Below are 19,048 nucleotides of genomic sequence, written 5' to 3'. Positions count from 1 at the left end.
GTTTCACTCGGCTCTCGTCTTCGTGCATAACCAATGCTGAATGTGGTGGATGTTAAAAAAGAGCAGAGCTCTCGAAAACGAAGCCGAGAAAAATGCTCTGGATTCGCGAGGAGAAGGCCAACCATGGCGGGATGATTTATCGAAGTAGAATCTTACTCTTTTTTTCTAAACACCGGGATTGCACATTGCGAGCAATTTTTCAAGCTATTTTCTTGGAATCTTCAATGACTTCAAGTTTTGACTAAGCTAGTAAAGAAAGTTTTGTAATAAATAGCTGGCTTATTGTACTGGAAGACACCTTCTATTCGTGGATTGTGGATTGTATACGAAACGTTTTGGGAAACTTTCTCTTTCGTGATATACGAACGAAAAATCATGGGATTCCTTCAATATGACGCTACTATTAACACAGTATTGTTCCTGGAAGGCGCTACATCAAAGTTGTTCGGTGAAGAAAGAAGAGACAGGTGAACAAACAGCTCAACTTTAATAACTTTTTATCGAATTTATGGTAGGACGAAGTCTTCAGGGAAGCCAAAAGTGAAGTTCATAAATACTTCAAAGTTATTCTAACTGAAGGTGTAAAGTAAGGTTGTTAGATTGACCGGTTTTATCCGGGTTTGTCCACGTGCAAATTTGACAAAAGTCCGGTCCGGCACGGTTGCCAGATTTTATGAAAAAAGCCCGGATTTTGTCTGGACACTTTGTGTTGTTAAAATTTGTTTTTGCAATTTTTTTTGAAAGTCTAAAATACGATTTAAAAATTGCTGATGAAACAAATTGTTTTCAAGTTGTTTTCTCTTGATTTGTGTTGAGTAATTCCTGGGTTTTGACCAAATTGGCCCGGATATTGCTCGGATCAGGGTCGACATTTTGGAACCAAAAGTCCGGATTTGGACAGGTTTTAGATAAAATAGCCCGGAGTTGTCTGGCCCGGGTACGTGCTTAAAAAGTTCTGGCAAGCTTAGTGTGAAGGCATTTAATGGACCTATTACGTAACAGATGTTTGATCAATCTTAGTTTTTGTTCGCCCATCTTACTGTATATGTCGTGCCCTGTTTAAGTTAAAAACCACGTTCATCCATCATGCAGGGGACCAGCATTTTATGCACCAATGCGTAGTCTCAGTTGGTCATTCGCGCTGCAATGTCCGCTGCCGGAATCCTACCGTTTTTGCTGGCGTTGGGTAACCAGTCAGCAGAAATAGCTTCAGATCCAGAGGCGTTCAACAGTTTCAGTGCCGGGTACATGTACGGAGATCCTACGGCAAGCTATCCAGATACAAGCGATTTTCGTAACGAGTATGATTTCATTATCGTGGGAGCCGGAAGTGGTGGCTGCGTGATGGCAAATCGATTGAGTGAAAATCCCAACTGGAACGTGTTGCTGTTGGAGGCAGGAGTTGAAGAGAACTTTCTGCTGAGTGTTCCTCTGTTGGTGACCTTGAATGTTCAATCGGGTAAGACACTTTGTTTAAAGTAATAGACTGGCTAATGCTTAACTTTTTTTTTTTATTTTTTTTTTTCAAATCAAAGACTACAACTGGAAGGATGTTTTCGAGCCGACCCCATCGGCTTGTAGCGCATCACCTGGCGGCGTTTGTTTCGTCTGGCGAGGTCGTGGATTGGGTGGAAGTAGTTTACTGAACTACATGATCTATACCCGAGCTCACTATCGTGATTTTGACCAATGGGCAAAAGAAGGAAGCCATGGTTGGAATTATTCCGACGTTAAGCCGTATTTTGAAAAAGCAGAAAAGAGCTACGTCCGTCCTTCGCTGCAATGCTTTGAAACTCCTTTTAACAGCGACTTCAGGGATACTGTCACAGCAGCAGGATATAAAGAAATAACATTTACGAACAAATCATTGCTAGGATACTATAAATTTCGAACTACTACTGTTCGTGGACAACGCAATAGTGCAGCACGAATGTATTTGCATCCTGTAAGGAAAAGGCCCAATCTGCACATCTCCGTTCGATCTCAAGTCACTAAAGTTCTTATCGATCCCGAGAAACAGCGAGCATTCGGTGTAGAATTTGTCAAAGAAGGAAAAACAGTCCAAGTTAGGGCGAAGAAAGAAGTTATAGTGTCAGCGGGTGCTATTGGGTCCCCACAAATTCTTTTGCTATCTGGCTTGGGACCCCCAGAAGATCTAAGTAAATTCAAAATTCCTGTTATTAAGTCTCTGCCAGTTGGAAACAATCTGCATGATCATTACAGTGCACAGCTCCCATTTCAGCTAGACGCCAAATTACCACGAATTTCAATCGATGAAGCATTAGAAACGTACATCAAACAGCAGTCAGGGATTTTTGCGCAACCATCTGGATCAGAATCTTTGGCATTCCTCAAAACAAACAACTCCAAACTCCCGCGAGATTATCCCGATTATGAAGTTTTGCTTTTCGGTGCGCAGCTGAAAGGAGAACTCTTACAGCTTCAAGGATTGGATCCAGCTTTGAACAGACTTCCGTTGAGTAACGAAAACCAAACTTTCTTTGGTCTAGCGTTCGTTTACTTGCATCCAAAAAGCCGAGGGCATGTTCGTTTGAAGAGTCGTAACCCTTTGGAACGACCAAAAATAGTGTCCAACTACTTCTCGCATCCGGACGATGTCGTTAACGTTCGAGAATCTCTCAAGGAAGCTATACGCCTTGGACAATCCGGTGCATTGGCCAAGTTGGGTTCAAAATTGGTCAAAGATTTTGCTCCCGGATGTGAACAGTATTCGAACGATAGTGATGAATTCTGGGACTGTTACATCAAACGTTACATCCTGACAGGTATTCACTACGGTGGGACATGTAAGATGGGTCCGGATGGTGATCCGGCTGCCGTTGTCAATCCAGAGCTGCAGGTTCAGGGCATCGATAAGCTTCGGGTGGTGGATGCATCGGTGATACCGGCCCCGATTGCCGGACATCCCAATGGAGCTATTTTGATGATTGGGGAGAAAGCTGCCGATATGGTCAAGAAGAGATGGGCTTAAAGTAAGGTTGCCAGATTGCCTGGTTTTATCCGGATTTGCCCAGATATTTAATACAAAATTTGAAAAAGTGCTATTTGGATTTTGCCCAGATTTATTTAATTTGTCTGGATATTGCCCGGATTTTGGGTCCACAATTTTGAAATCCGGTAAAGCCTTAGTTTGTCGAGGGTTACCCAAGTTATTTTTATAGGTTGTTTGTAAAAAAAACATAAATCAAAAGATCTAAAAGTTAATGCTTCTTTACTTTTATCCGATAAGCACCAATCTTCAGGGAGTATGAAGAAACAATAGGAGCTTGTTTTGGCATCATTCATTTCACCTAGATATATAAACAAATGTTCGAAAAAAAACGTTTTCAGTGTATTAACACATGCCACCTTCGACATTTTTACGACTTTAGCTCTTTTTAGAAGGTGTCCATCCATAATTGCCCCCCGAACTTCTCGATCGGATGCAGTTCTGGAGTGTTTATCTCTTCGGGAGAAAATCGACTCCGTTCTAGGGAAGCAAATCGAGCAGATCTGATAATCATAACTTGTTTATCACTTGTGTAACACTTAGCGATAAATATGAGAACGCGATGACTCATTGACAGATTGAAAACCGCTCAAGTCCATAGATTTGACGGAACACGAAAAATGAACTGATTTTGGCAATATAAAACTTGATGACCTTTTTTTTTTTGACCGTCAGGTAGAATTTCCATTTATCCGCAGAATCCTTTGAATTTTTTCGATAATCCGTAGAAAATCCGTAGGAAATGGCGAAAACCCATAGATTTCGAGCATCGATCCGTAGCTCCGTAGAAATGCTTAAAATCCGTAGAACTACGGAGAAATCCGTAGATCTGGCAAGGCTGCTTCTCATCCCTTTCCAATGACGATCAAGATAACTCGTCCGAAATTATGTTCTCTCAGTCAGTTCTTGTTCTGAGAATATTCTCCGACAAAACTAGAAGCGATCAAACGAACAGACGCACAGAGAGTGCTTTTTCTAGCTTTTTACATCCATTCTGCCATTCTGCTGACTCTCCGCGCCCTTAACTCCGTGCAAAATAGTGAGAAATTTTCTCTCGTGCGGGAGCGAGAACTTATCCTTAACGTTACAAGAGACGATAAATTTGAATCGGAATGCACAACTTATCGAGAGCAAAATTGAAGTTGATACTTGATAGTATAGTGTTCTTGCGGATGAAAATTTCTCTCACGGTGTTTTGATTGGCAAATTCTATCGGAGGATAATGATTTTTGTATTCCCTGCTCCGTTCTTGGAGTAGTGACAGGATGCCAAATCCGGCCAAAAAACATCGGACCATCATGAGTCTTCAGGAAAGGATGGAGCAGCGTCTGGAGGCAGTCTTTCAGATACATTTGCCCATCCAGTGACGAACGGAGTGCTCCACTTTCCACACGTGCAAATGGCTTGCCAAATCAGAAACTTCTTGGCTAATTTCGAGACCTTTTGCGCATTAAGGTCCTCAAGGTTTTTTTAGGAATCTACTTGAAGTCTGCTTTATATGAACATGTAGGTAACATCATCTATCACGCATATTCTGCGCACGACTTTTTCCGATCGTTTTTTGTCACTCGTTTTAGATTGGGGACTTCTGGACCTTAAATGAATGGAATGTCGCTGAATCCCCAAACCAGAGTTTTCATCATCATCAGCGACGGCGACATCACTGACGACATTTCATGTTGTCCAGACGTCTGTAGAACATCTGTCATGTGTCGGATCCAAACAAAAGAAAGGGTTGCCGATTACCAAGGTATTTAGTGAATTTTCCATCGTCGCTAAAACTCCGGATTTCAACTAAATTGACAATAATCTCGCACCTGATTCGTTCCTCTGCACCAAAGACGCATTCAAGAGCAACTTTTTGAACCACATCTCGGACCGAAGCGTTTGAAGGCATTTTTCAAAGTATTAACGCAAAACTTTTTTGCGAACGCAATCCTGTTTCGACGAAATTTTGAAACTTTTTGCGCACATGGTGAAATTAACTCAGAGCATGTTAACAAAACACATTCAATTTTTTTCACGCCAAATTTCGTTTAATTTTAGCCAAAAGAGCCATATAAGTGTGTGCTGGTTCGAAGTTAAACACTTTTTATTTTTATAAAAGATTTTTACAAATCTTCAACTAAGTAAATGTAAAAATATAAGATAAAGCCTTCATGAAGCCTGAACAGAAATTTTGATTAAAAAATCAAGTAATTAAGTAGTTGTATATCGTCTATCAGCAATTTTTTTTTCCAATAATGAGTGTTTTAAATTGTTTTCGGTAGGGGAGATAAGGGCATAACGAGCACCCGGGGCATAGTAAGCATTTCTCTTTTCTACAAAACTACGTACTTTCTTTAATAAATTTTAATGAGGAATAGTTCCGTACTTCCTATAGTATCGATTTTTCTCCAAAAACGAAATCTTCTTATCATCTTTACAGATTTATTTAAACAAAAATATAAAATATATAAGTTTACAAGTGACGAAAATATTATAATTTTCAAGCACCAGGAAATAAGCTTGTATGATCTTTGAATCATCTTGATCTGTAATGTAAGCACTGCAACATAGTATACACATTGTTCCTCAATTTTCACCAACATTAATTTTTTGATTTTTCACTTAAATCCATTTTAAAACGCGTTTTTACTTTAATTTGTTGAACAGAGCACTATCAATCGGGGCACGATAAGCGTTTTCTGCCGTAGTATCTAGCAGCGAATTCAACTCGATGTAGCCAACTGAATGGTATAGCTACAGCTTCACCAGTTTAAATCTAACGATTTGGCCTATTGGTAAGATGTCGGAGAGGTAATCGGAAGTCTCGAGTTCGATTCCTGTTCGAGGAGATTTTTTATCATTTACCATTCATGATCGATTATTTTGATTGTTGCATCATATGACTAGTAGCATCTTGGCGGGTGATGCAAAGCACCAAAAACATAATGTATGAGCGTGTGTAAATTGTTTATATTCTACAAACAGTCCCACATTATTTTAGTATTGCTTTGTTTGATGGATCTACGCCTCATCGTTCAGTGTAAAATGCATCGATTATGAATGGTAAATGAAAAAAAATCACCTCGGACAGCACCTGTAGCTTTATTATTCAGTTGACATCATCGAGCCCCGATTAGTAATGCTTAGATATACTGCCCCAGTGGGGGTTCTCATTATGCCCCTACTAGTGACTGATTTTCAGCTTCCGGCAAACAAATTTAAGATGCATTTTTAAACGTTTTTATCTACTTTTTCAAGTATCAGTCAGTTAGGAAATAGACTTTTTTAGTGTCTGAACACGAAACAATGATGTAAGTCACATATTATAGCTGTTTTCTATGGTTAAATAAGCGTCTTCCTTAAAGTGGCCATTATGCCCTTATCTCCCCATTTATGATAAAATTGTTAAACCCTGATATGTTTATTTTCTTTTATACGTTTTTTGCATAACTCGCAAACTTAACAAGCAAATCACGGTGTCTCTGGGAGAAAACTTTATTTTTTGAAAATAAGCATTTTTGTGCTATTTTTTGCACCATTCAAAACCTTAATTCGAAATAATCCATCGGGGTGTCCAAAAAAATTTAATTTTTTTGAAGATTTTTCAACCTCTTTAATGATTTTTTCAAAGACAAAATCATACTAATCACTGTAAAAACGCTTGTCTTACCTTAAGCATTGATCCAACCCCATATGTCAATAACATGATCTTATATAAAATTTTCCTGGCTACAACTTTGTAGGAGACATCAAAGATATTTCATTTTGATATCAAGGTGGATTATTTAAAATTTGGGCAAAAATGTAAGAATAAAGTCCAATTTTTTCCTAGTCCCAAATATTTGTTCATGAAGTCCTCACACTAACTTAGCTCAAAATATAAATGACTAAATTTTCAAGAAAATCGGGAGACTTTTTTTCACAATAAAACCCCTCTTTACTTCAGATTATTCTGATCAAATTCATGTAAAAGAATGGTTTTTTTTATGTTAATTAACCATCCTGAACATTTAAACACTCTACAATCAATAACTAAGTGTGTAGAATACCATTTCTGGTCTTAGTACAATCGGTTATGAGAAGATTATTAGATTTTTCAAATGCATATAATCACTCTGTTTGTCACATTACAACTCATTTATCTCAATTTGTATCACTTTGATGTCTTCTGTAAAGTTGTAGTCAGAAATTTTTTCTATAAGATCATGTCATTGACATATGGAGTTTAATCAACCCTAAAGCTAAAACAAGCGTTTTCAAAGTGATTAGTATGATTTTGTCTTTAGAAGGTAAAAAAAATCAAAAAAAATATTCTAGATCCCCCGATGGATTGTTTTAAATTTGAGCTCAAATCAAAGGGGAAAGTCCCAGCTTTCGAATGGTGCAAAAATTAGCGATGCTTATTTTCGATAAATAAAATGATTCCATCAGAGACACCGTGAAATGGGATAAAATTGATATGGATGCCCCACATCAAATTGCATCACGGTAAAACGATGTAAAAAATGACCTAGTTGACCGATTCTTTCCAAACTTCCAGACCATAAACTATACAAAATTTTGATCTTTTGGTATTTTTACTTGATTTTTGTTCAATCGTACATTAGGCCCAATTATACTCAAAAATTGCGCAACATTTAAAAGCACCTTCTTTCAAACAGAAACCAACTTTTTCGTCATTTTTCCCTTAAAAATAAACTTTTTGAATGTTTACTGAGTGCCTGCTTTAAAATAGCACAGCATTTTTCGATGGGTCTTTGCTCCGGTGTTTTGGAAGAGTTTATGTTTTTGGAGACAAATGTGACTTTTTGACTTAATAAAAATAAGTCGAAATTGTGCAGAAAACCACCTTATCCAGCTGATTTTTCAACTGACCAAAGAATGCAAATCTAGCTGCTGAGAGCTTTAGAAGCTATTTTAATAGTAAACCGAGTTTTTGTTTAAAACAAACTTCATTATCGGACTTTTTTGTATTTATTCTGAATTTTACAATGCCGTCAAATATAATAACAACAATGTAGCTACAATTAAACGATTCCAAAATGCTATTTGTGATGAAAATCGGTCCAGTAGTTTTGCAGATGAAGCCTTTTTTTGTAAACCTTTTTTGCGAATCTGTTTTTGATCCACAAGTTTGCTTAAATCACTTTCAAATGTACGTTACGTATTGAATGCTGTAAAAATAATGTTTATATCAAATTTTAACAGACATTTAATAAAATATCATCACAATGCAAATAAAAAAAATTGGAAATCAGTTTTGGTCAAAACTTTGTATGGAACCGCTCCTGTAGTTTCCTGATCGAAATATAGAGATTCTGCCAAAAACTGAACACACTCGCTAGTAGGTTCTAACTACTGACAAACAAATCATTCGGATCCCTAATCTTCTGCTGTTGATTTGTCAGAACTGTGTAGTAACGTTTAATCACAAAACTCACAGATGCAGCACGAATACTAGTTGTTTTCGAACGTCGCGTTTTAAGAATTGAGTATTTTCCAGAAGATTTGTTCAAAATAAATCTGGCTCATATTTCTTTCGTTAACTTTTTTTTTATTTTCAAAATACAAAGAAAAATTAAAAAAAATATTTTTTTATTACACTTTTAGCTTTTTTGTGTGCAAATTCTCAAGCAAAAATATCCAATGAGTGATTTTCTACAGCGTTTGCAAAGTGATGCAATTTGTGCACAATGGTCCAGGAAGGAACTTTATCATGACAAAATTAATAACGAAGATACTATAACAGATGGACCAATAGTCTCTTCAGCAAAAATGCTCATCAAACCATGCGCTTTAGTAATATTAAATCAAATATAGCGGCGTGTCATTTTTGCATGATTTACACATAATAATTTTTTCCAGTGAAAAGATAGAGCCAATTTGTCTTCTACAAAGTTGTAGATAACGGTTTTTGAGGCAATTTTACTGAAAACACCACATATATGTGACGTTTCGTAAGCGAGTTTTGATTTTTGAATTTAAAAATGTTAGGGTGTGTCGAAGAAAAAAGTATTCTGGTTCTAACTTTTGTGAATGAATTCATACAATAAAAATGTCTTATAAGCATTTGTATGAAATAAAGATTCGCACATTTTTCTCTCAAAGTGCAAACTTGTATCTGGAAGCGTTGGTTAGTTATAAGGGATTTTTTTTTCAAAAACTAGTTCTTTTTAAACTTTTATATAACGGATTGGTGCATACCAAAAACTTATTTTATAACCGCATTATTTTTTGCAAATATCAAATATTTGATTGTTGAATTATGGGAAATAGGTTATTCTTTGAACTCGAGAAAAAAATCAAAGTTTGTTAATTTCCAATATAAATTCACACATGTAAAAAGAAAGAGAACATCCCCATTTCTAGAGCAAAAGTCAAATTTTCATCGTTTTGTTATTATCTGAGTCCATAGCGATACTTAAATAAGTGAATTAGCACATATTTCTCGCAAAAATTAAAAATTCCAAAAATAATAAAAAAAATTCAGTAGTTTTCAATTTTTTTTTAAAATTTGACTAAATATACTAAATCCCTTTTTTAAGCATCGCAATGAACTCAGACAATAACAAAACCATGAAAATTCGACTTTAGAACGAGAAATGGGGTTTTTATCTTTCACTGGGTCCTTAAATGTGTGAATTTGTATGAAAAATTGACAAACTTCAGATTTTTTTTGTCGAGTTTAAAAAATATCTCCCATAATTTCACAATTGAATATTTGATATTTGAACAAAAAAATAACCTTATAAAAAGTATAAACTCTTTCTAAAAAATCCTTTAAAACTAACGAACGCTTCCAGATACAACTTTGCTCTTTGAGAGTAAAATGTGCCATTTTTTATTTCATACATATATACATGTATGAATTTATAAACAAAAGTTAGAACCAGAATAGTGTTTTTTTCGACACACCCTAAAATTTTCAAATTCAAAACGTCATATCTATGTGGAGTTGATGTTATATTTGATTTAAGAAATATTATTAAAACTCATGGTTTGACGAGCATTTTTACTCAAGACACCATTTGTTTATCTCTCAAAGTATCTTCGTAATGAATTTTGTCACGATAAAATTCCGTCCTGGACCACTGTGCAGTAGGAAGAAGCAGAGGATTCTCTTGCTTCTAGAGGAAAAGAGGTTCCATACAAGTATGTTCGAATAACTCGATAAATAATCATGCATATGGAATCAAATTTGGGGTAAGAACGTATTTAAGAACGAGGAATGTGCCTATGATTATATATGACATCTTCTTCCTTTCAGTCTGAAGATGGGAAAGAGGAAGGGGGGCTCCCATACAATGTTTTTGGCATTAGTTCAGATTCTGTGTGCCATGTGAGGGTATTTGAGTACGAGAAATATTTCTATGATTATTCGAAACCCCTCTTTCCATCCAGTGGAAACATGCTTCCATATAAGTTTTTGGGCATAGCTCGAGAACCCATCTATCTAAAGAGGGTACACGAATATGTTCTTATGATGATTCAAGAGAATTCTCTTTTTTTCAGAGACAGGGAGGCTCTTTTAACTTTTTCGGCATGACTTGAGAACATATAAAAATTATGGAGCCAAATATAGTATGTGACATTTTTTGGTACTAAAACTGATATGAATAAGAAAAAGGCAACTCTAAAATACACTAAAAAATCAATATTTTCTAAACAAGCAACGGCGCCAACCAAACTTTCCTTTATTTGACGTGTGAACTTGTCCTTTCCGGCAGCAAGAAGCCTGTTATTTTGATTAACGTTGCGTCTGGAAAGTTGCCCACTAATTGTAGGACCCAAGCCTGAGCTAATCATATCGTAATTGCATCGAAATTATCCCGGTGCTAAACAAAGTAATTGAATCCCGGGCCCGTTGATTCTTTGTCTTCGTCCGGCTTGAAATTGTTCTGAAACATGGCACCGAACTCATTCCCTTCTACACGTCCCGTGAATTCATTGGTACGTGTCGGTACTAACACAAAGTTTCACCATTCAACAAAACAAGGACGCAAAATCATTGACCTCCTCGGTGTCTTTGTCTGGTTCTTTCGAAGGACGCGTCTCCCGGATTGTCATAAATCCCGCATTTATCCTTGCCCGGAAGATTGCAACTCTGCTGAATCCTTGACTAGGGCGCGTACGGTATAACTTTGTTCTTTATTCCTAGTCTGGTCTCGTAAGAACCACTATCCTCGCATCCCTGCAAATCGTTATCCTGGATTGGGTTCCCCCACCCTTTAACACTTTCTTCCTCCCAGTAACTTTTGATTGAATCTCCTAGAAACGGGTGATACAATTCGAAATACAACAAAGGCATCGTTCGTCCTCCCATCAGCGGAAAGTGTGGGAGGAAAAATCAAACATAATTAACGATAGCACCCCTTGGCTGTCTCGTTATTCCCACCGAAATTTCCCTAGCCGAGCCCTAGTCTCATCTCGTCTAGCTTAGATTAGCTTCTTAGCTCGATCAAGGCATTCGAATGGGGACGTGGTCCTGCATAGTCATTTCCACTGACTATTTTCGTTAGCCTTCATTCCACTACGCGGCCGCGCCCAGGACGTGACTTGGGCATCCATTCAGTCGATATGTAGTAAATGAGAATCGCTACGCTGCTGCTGTTTGCCATTTCCGGTGCTGGATCCTTCCTTTCAATTCGTAAGGCCATTTAGCACCGGAAATGTTGTGTGAGCTTGTCTGCGATTTTTGTTCCCATTATCAGAGTTTGATCGTTGGATCGTCTTCAAACAGAAGCTTGCAAACATCGTTGCGAAGCTCTTTTCTTCAACTGTGTTTTCTTTCATTGATTTTTCATAATCAATTGTTTTTCAGATTATAAAATGACTGTCAACTCGCTACAAACCACATATCACACTGACATAAGAGAAGATTTTATTTTTTCAAGAGGATTATTGCTACTGAAGACTGAAGGAGTCCCATTCCCTGATTTCTATCAAATTTGGAACATATTTTTGGCCGGGACAAGAAAATGTTTTTTTTGCTTCGTTGTTTTGTATTATTTGTATCAAGGTAAAATTTAGTAATCATGGATTTGCTGCGCGGATGCTGCTATCAAACAATTTTCCAATTTTCGATCCATCCCTAATAGTTTTTCACTTGGTATCATAATTGCACCAATTAAATCTTCAAACTCAGTTAACCGCCCCAATCCTCACGGGCTCTAAGAAGCAGCAGAATAATTAAACGCAACGTAAATCCTTTCAAAAGTTAATAAAATGGAAAAGCTACACAAATTATGAAGTCCTGGGTCTTGAGTTTGTGCATACATTGAGGGGGTAAAAAGGACAAAAAAAGTACTGTTCCCTTCAGTAAGCCAATGGGAATGTTCATCTGTTCCACCTTTGTAACAGGTGATGCTGGGGACTAGATTGAAGGTTGTAGTTCGCAAATGCTTCCGCCTCCGGGCTACCCCGTCAATGCAATGTAGTCAAAGTAGAAGGAAAAGGAGGTTGAATCATAGAAGCAAAGTCTTCCATCATCATCATGTGTAGGACGACGAACGTCAAACTGCATCGACTGCAAAAAGGTTTTCCTTTTTCTACGGGACTGCTGTTCTGCATCTGGTGCTGCCGGCAGGTGTAGAGTTTAGTAGTGCTCCTGGTGTGTACAGAGAAAATATTGTACCTCGGTACCAAGAATCCAGAAGTTCCGCATTTGCCACAAAAGTACACGCTCGTTGAGCTAATGGAACAGCAGAAGAGATGTATGAGTGGGTGGATGTAAGGGCCAAGGCATAGCTAGTGCCTCTTGAGCAGCTCTTCCACTTGAAGTAACTTGATAAAGTTACACACTTTAGTGGGTGGGTTCCGCTCTATAGTTGTATAGTCGTACTCCTCTCGAGATGTTTCACCTGGGTGAGAGAAACATGTTGTTACTGGAAGTTTGACTTCTTTCTTGTGCCATTACGAGAGCAGTTACAAAAAAAGCTAGCTACTTTATGGGGATTTGAGGTTCAACTATGAATGGCGAGATGCCTAGAGCAACTTCCGATGCCGACATCATGCCTTCTAGTAGTGAGGGGTACATTAAATGGTAAATCCTTGTAGTGACAAACCGAGTTGGATCGTTCGGCAGAAAGAGCATACCTGGATTTGGTATGGTATGATACGGAAAAAAAGCGTATGGAAATTTTTGACATTAGGCTTTGGAAAAAGGTTAAACAAATCTAAATATTATTCTCTAGATTCTTGTTCATTGAATAAATCATTGGAATAAACTTCAACAGTAAAAAGTTTTTTTAAATATAACTTTAATTCTACACTTCTGCCAGTCTTTCAACACTAAAAACACTCCTAACAAACGAAGCTATAAATTGGCGCAAAATCATAAACAGACTCGGTTCCACAGAAGAAACCAAAATAAAGATGATTTTTCTGTACAAAATTTTCAATTTTCCTATACTGCCGTTCCAAGCAAAATTTTCCTATATGAAAAAATGTGCAAACGATAAAAATGCGATTGAAATTTCAGCAATATTTCCAATTTTTCTTTCAAACTAAAAATTTACCGACAGTTTTTTCGTAGTGAACAATTCAAGTTAATCATTTTATAATGTTTTCTGCCAAAAAAATTATATTTCCTTCAACAAACGGAACAGAAAATTAGAGTGTGACATTCTTGCGTAGAACTGTTAACATAGAGACAACCACCTTGATGAAAATTTCGTACAAGTCCAGAACAAAGTATACTTGTTTGTGTTTTTATTCGAAAGTTAACACTAAAATAGAAAGTTTTAGCAAAAAAGTGAAAATGACCCAAAAGTCACATGGAACAGTTTTTCTTGGAGCGGCAGTATACAAACCTAAAATTTCAAATTTACTCATGTGAACGTTACTTAAAAATTCTGCAAAAAAACCATGTATGAGTTTCAAACCAATACGAAGCTTTTTAAACCCCAGGGTTTTGAGAAATTCATAAATGACCCTAAATCTACTGCACACAAGCCCAAATGAAACGTGGATAATATCCCTGCCATTTGGTGTTATCTCTTGGCCAAGAAATGGTACAAATTAGTACTTCTACATCGCTGCAAGCTTTGCTTGGAAATTTTTAAATTAATCGATTTTTATAACAGAAACTTTACTTGAAAGTTTTTTTGGGACCAATAACATGAAGATTTCGGCATCTCTGAAATTTTGCCACATTATATAGAAGACTCTCCCTTATCCAACCCACTATTCACATAAAAAAGCGATCAGGGGGACTAAAACAACTTTTTTTTATTGAAGTGTTGCGTACGAAATACATGAGCAATTTTTAAAATTTTCTCAAATAATTATTCCTAAAACTTTAAATTTTACACATTTATGTTTAGATATATCGAGATTACTTCGAAAATAAATAATAACTGCACACATTTTGATGAAAAATATGTTTTGCAAAAAAAAAATTAACAATGGTAAAAGTTTTGGAAAAAACTTCAAATTACCTCTGAAAACTTTATGGAATTCAATTAAAAACAACTGGCAACACTGTAGCCAAATAACAAAAATACTGTGAAAAAGATATATTAATGTGGATGAATAAACGTTAAAAATTCCCACAAAAAGGTATATTCTCTAAGTTCTATCTTCTCTCTCAGTTTAAAGTTGAGAAATAAGTTGCATTTAAATTAATCAACCATTTTTTTTCCTTAAAAAACCATAAAAATGAATTACTAACTCGATTTCTAAAGGTTCCGGAAGTGAGACGAGGCTCAACTGAGTGGGATTTTTCTTAAAATAAAAAATACAATACTGAGTGTTTGATTGTTCTCACTTCCTTCTAGCTGGTCTGAATTTAGAAAAAATAGTTCGGAACTGAAAACATAAAGATTGTTTAAAATTTAAAAAAAATCATACAGAGAGGTGAATATAGAGGAATGCTACAATGCTTTAAAAAGTTTCTTAGACACGTTGTGACAACATACGACGATTTAAATAACTAAATAATATGCTTGAAACATTCTTATGGATTGAATTTGAAGAATGGAAGAATTTTCAAAGAAACAGCTTTCTTACATTATTTTTTTTTCAACAGAAACTGCACACATCATATTATCAAATCATTGAATTAGACAAATTCCCAAATATGTCCAAATTTAAATGAATTTCGAGTAGTAAATTGTCGTTTTTGGCATCACCCAAAAAACACGGTTTTTTGTTACTTTTTTATTTTCATTTCAATTTAATCAAAATTAATTTAAAACACAGAATTAGCATGAATTTTTTTGGCACATTTATATTATTTTGAAACAGTAAAAAAATATTTTTTTCTTATTTCGTACTGCTTAAAATAAAAAAAAAATTTAGCCGAATTAAAAAAATTAAGGTATGGGGCCGTTCAGATACCACGTAAACAGAAAAATGAGATTTTTGACCCCCTCCTCCCCCTCCGTGGACAAGCGTGGACATTTGGCAAACCCCTAGCCCCCTCCACGGATGTCCACGTGGACACATTTGAAAGTTTTTATTTTAAATACCCTTTATTTGTCAGTTAGAAAACACCACTTTTTGCCTTTTTGTTATAGAAATAGCTGATTTTGTAAAACCGAATAAAAATTTTCTGACTTAAAAAAAAAATTAAAAAATTTAAATTTCTCAATCACTTCCTTTCAAGTAGCTAATTATTGTTTAAACTTATACTGGAAAGGTATGCCATTTTAAGATTTTGATTTAAACATCTAAATATTTATTCACCTTTAGAAAATATTTTGAAAGTAAGTATGTCCACGTGGACATGACCCAAACCCCTACCTCCCTCTCCGTGCACAAGCGTGGACATTTCCATACTCCCCCCCCCTAAGTTGTCCACGTGGTATGTGAACGGCTCCTTAATATTATGTTTAACATTAATTTTGATTAATTTGAAATGAAAAAAAGTGACAAATAAAACCGTTCAATTTTGGCAACACTAAATTTACGGGCGTGTTTCCAAAATCGAACGGGATCTGTACCTAAAATTGCAATGTTAAATGATTATCACTTATCCTACCACTTTGAAAAACCAAATCCATTAATGTGAGCCGAAAGACCAGCCAAAAAATCGGAGTTACACATGATCAAAGGAATTTCGAAGTCCGTCAATGTAATTATTTCCGTTTAAAGCAAAAATATAGTTTTATGATAAAAATATGCTCAGCATATATTTTTTTAAATTATCCTATCCAATTCGGCAAAAACATGAAATTCCATTAAAAGGTCTTAGACGATTATCTATAATGTTTTTATTAGAAATTTGATAGAAAATTGATTAAATATCGAAAAATTGAGTTATTTCACTTATAATTCGCATCCCACATTACTGAAGTCATAATTTAGCTTTAGAAATCCTATCCCAATGATATCTAAATAAGATTAAATAAAATAATAATCTGGATAAATATTCTGGAATCAAGAATGTAGTTTTGAAGATAATAACTTAAAAATATGTGAAATTTAATATTTTAGTTATTTTTTGATTTTTATTTTTTTATTTATTGTGGAAAAAAATCACAGAGAGTCAATTAGCGATTCAACATCCAACGTTAAAAAGACGGTTTTCACATTGTTAGTTATCACCGTGGTAAGCTCCAGAACATTTTTAAATGGAAGTGACGACGAATAGTACCATCAGTTCCAACAAGAATGTTGTAAGATCGAATGCTCGCCGAAAAGTACTATTTAAGAATTGAGAATATTTAAAAGTGACAAAGATTTAGTGATGTATCTTTTCAATATCGTGTATATAAAAAGTCATGTTGAATTTTAGTTTTTAAACAAGTGAATTCGTTTTATCTTTCTTTTTTCAAATTTGTTTTCGCCAAGAATTTGTAGTTGAAAAAAAAAATGACGTAAAACTCTGCTAATTATTTAAAAAAAAAAAAATTTAAGTGCGGCCCGCCGACAGGATTTCAAACTGAAATTGGCCCTTTTGTTCAAAATCTTTGGCTAGCCCATGTGAAGCCAACAGTTTTACCAAGATAGCCTTACTTTGAAGCTAGCGGACAGCAGAAATTGAATTTTTTTTTTATGAAAATTTCGCATCATGGATCTGCTGTGGGTTTTTTATGTACAAGCCTTAAGACTCCTTGTTATACCTTATACCTTTCACAATTTATGTAAAAAGATCCTCTATATCGAACGTAGTTTCAATGATAAAAACTAAAATTGACGATGGTTGAAGAAACATGGAAATCTTATTTTCAAATCGTTTTTCAATTTATGCACGAAATCTGAATTTTGAACTCTGTTATTTGAATCCTGAGATTGGATATTCAAACTAAACAAAAATACGATTCTATGATTCTGTGAATCTTGCTCATATCTGGATTTAATTCGTTTTTTAAATGGTCGCGAATCTCTTTGTAATAAATTATGATATAGAAGTTCAACCTATAGAAGAAACAAGGAAATATTTTTGAAATTAAAATTCTTTGAAAAGGATACATTTCTTGGAAAAAATCCAGATGAGGTGGCTGCAGGATGTCGAGTGCTGATAATACCTGAAAGTAGAGAAAAAAAGAAAAGAACAACGTTAGATAAGGAATTCGAAGCATTATCACAGTATATTTAACAAAAAAAAAACTGATGATCCAGAAAATAAGTAAAGTAAAAAAAAAAATCAGAACTAAAACTTCTTTTAAGCGACAAATTTAGCCTGAAATTTAACCCAGGTTGTAGGTACACATATTTTTTTCATGATGTTTCGTAAATCTTCCATGAAGAGTGAGGCATTCAAAATTTGAATGAAGGAATGCAACCATTCTACCACTAAAGACATATTCCACGCACTTGCGTCTTTCTTCCTATGAGTCGAAAGTCAATGAGGGTCAATGAGTTTGATTTATTCGAGCCTTAGGCGTGCCTCAAAACGCCTAAAGTTTCGATATTTTCACCCTTAAAAATCAGCATAAGGGGGGGGGGGGGGGGGGGGGGAGGGGGGGCCAAAGGAAATCGGAAAAATTAAAATTTATGCCAAATGGATGCCAAATGACATGAATATGCTTTAAACGTCTAAATTTGGCTTTTCTCGAAAAGCCAAAAAAATGGACCTTAGATTTTTTTAAAAATCACGTAATGGAAGACCAAAGGAAATCTGGACAATCGAAATCTCAATGTTGATACCAAATGACTTAGAAAAGCATGAAACGTTGAAATCTAGTGTTATCTTGAAAAAATGTAATTTTGGCCAAAAATTGACTTTCTGGAACGTCCGTTTTTTTTAAAGTCGATATTTCACAAAAAAAAAAAAATGGTTTGAGATAACACCAGTTTTCGAAGTATTATGCATTTTATGCAAATGACTAGGCATCAACATAAAAAATTTCGATATTTCCGATTTCTTTTGGTCCCCCCTTTAGTGATTTTTGAGAGTAAAAAACCGGAACTTTAGGCGCTCTGAGGCACCCCCAAATCAAGCCCGATTGAGCTGAAGTTTTGCACAGGTCAGTTTTTTTTTGGGCCAGTCTACAAAATGTATATGTTCTGTTTTCAAAATTCGATCATGAAAATTTTCCATACATTCATTGCAATCCTTATGTATAGTTTGTGAGGTTTTAATGGAAAATTATGACAAGAAATTTTAAGTGAAAATGCATTTTGGTAGGCTTGACTTTTCAAATTTCAAACTTAATTTGCATATAGGAATAAATCCAATCAAAAAGTGTTTCTCTACCAATGTTAAAATTGTATGAAAAGGAGAAAAACAAACCTGTTTCTAAATGAAGTACACCTTCCCAGCAATTCCGGAAATAAGTGTTTCAACAACCGCCACAACTGTTATTGAAAACCAAAATAATGCGAACATTATACGTGCTTTGGCACCATCAACCACACAATGACCCGAAAAATTGGATTTCACGTTGCGACCATCCGATATTATTACTAAATCCGAAATGAAATCAACGAATCAATACGTTAGCCTAGTTTCCGTTTCCGCCTAGCCTTTTCTCCTACACCGACCGTCTCGCTTCCAAATTCAATCGACCGCAAACCGTTTGGGGGAATCGAAAGCTGACTCGTTGGCTAGTTGACAAATTTTTCTGGCCCCCGATTAATGCCCTCCATTAATTCGGACCGCGC

At 35.6% G+C, this 19,048-nt stretch overlaps 2 protein-coding genes across 6 annotated transcripts in view; one reads left to right on the top strand and one right to left on the bottom strand.

The window, feature by feature from the left end:
- LOC129751349 (serine/threonine-protein kinase NLK) overlaps positions 1 to 19,048 on the bottom strand; it is a 306,036-nt gene that overhangs the window by 30,748 nt on the left and 256,240 nt on the right. For all 5 annotated transcript variants that reach the window (XR_008738684.1, XR_008738685.1, XR_008738686.1 and 2 more), the window contains exon 4: positions 17,414 to 17,469. Coding sequence is in view for 2 of the 5 variants with exons in the window: in XM_055746794.1 (XP_055602769.1) it covers positions 17,414 to 17,469 (56 nt within the window). In the remaining 3 variants the exon portion in view is untranslated. The remainder of the gene's footprint in view (positions 1 to 17,413; positions 17,470 to 19,048) is intronic.
- On the top strand, positions 1,041 to 3,058 carry LOC129751348 (glucose dehydrogenase [FAD, quinone]-like). Its single transcript, XM_055746792.1, has 2 exons — positions 1,041 to 1,459; positions 1,536 to 3,058. The coding sequence occupies exons 1-2, from the start codon at positions 1,147 to 1,149 to the stop codon at positions 2,990 to 2,992; spliced, it is 1,770 nt and encodes a 589-aa protein (XP_055602767.1). The 5' UTR covers positions 1,041 to 1,146; the 3' UTR covers positions 2,993 to 3,058.

The sequence above is a fragment of the Uranotaenia lowii genome, chromosome 3 (genome assembly GCF_029784155.1).
Source record: "Uranotaenia lowii strain MFRU-FL chromosome 3, ASM2978415v1, whole genome shotgun sequence".
NCBI classification, from domain to species: Eukaryota; Metazoa; Arthropoda; class Insecta; order Diptera; family Culicidae; genus Uranotaenia; species Uranotaenia lowii.
This window is presented reverse-complemented; position numbering and strand designations above follow the sequence as displayed.

Coding starts and splice junctions, on each gene's coding strand:
- LOC129751348 (XM_055746792.1), top strand. CDS start 1,147: ATGTCCGCTGCCGGAATCCTACCGTTTTTGCTGGCGTTGGGTAACCAG. Junction 1,460..1,535: donor GACCTTGAATGTTCAATCGG/GTAAGACACTTT, acceptor TTCAAATCAAAG/ACTACAACTGGAAGGATGTT.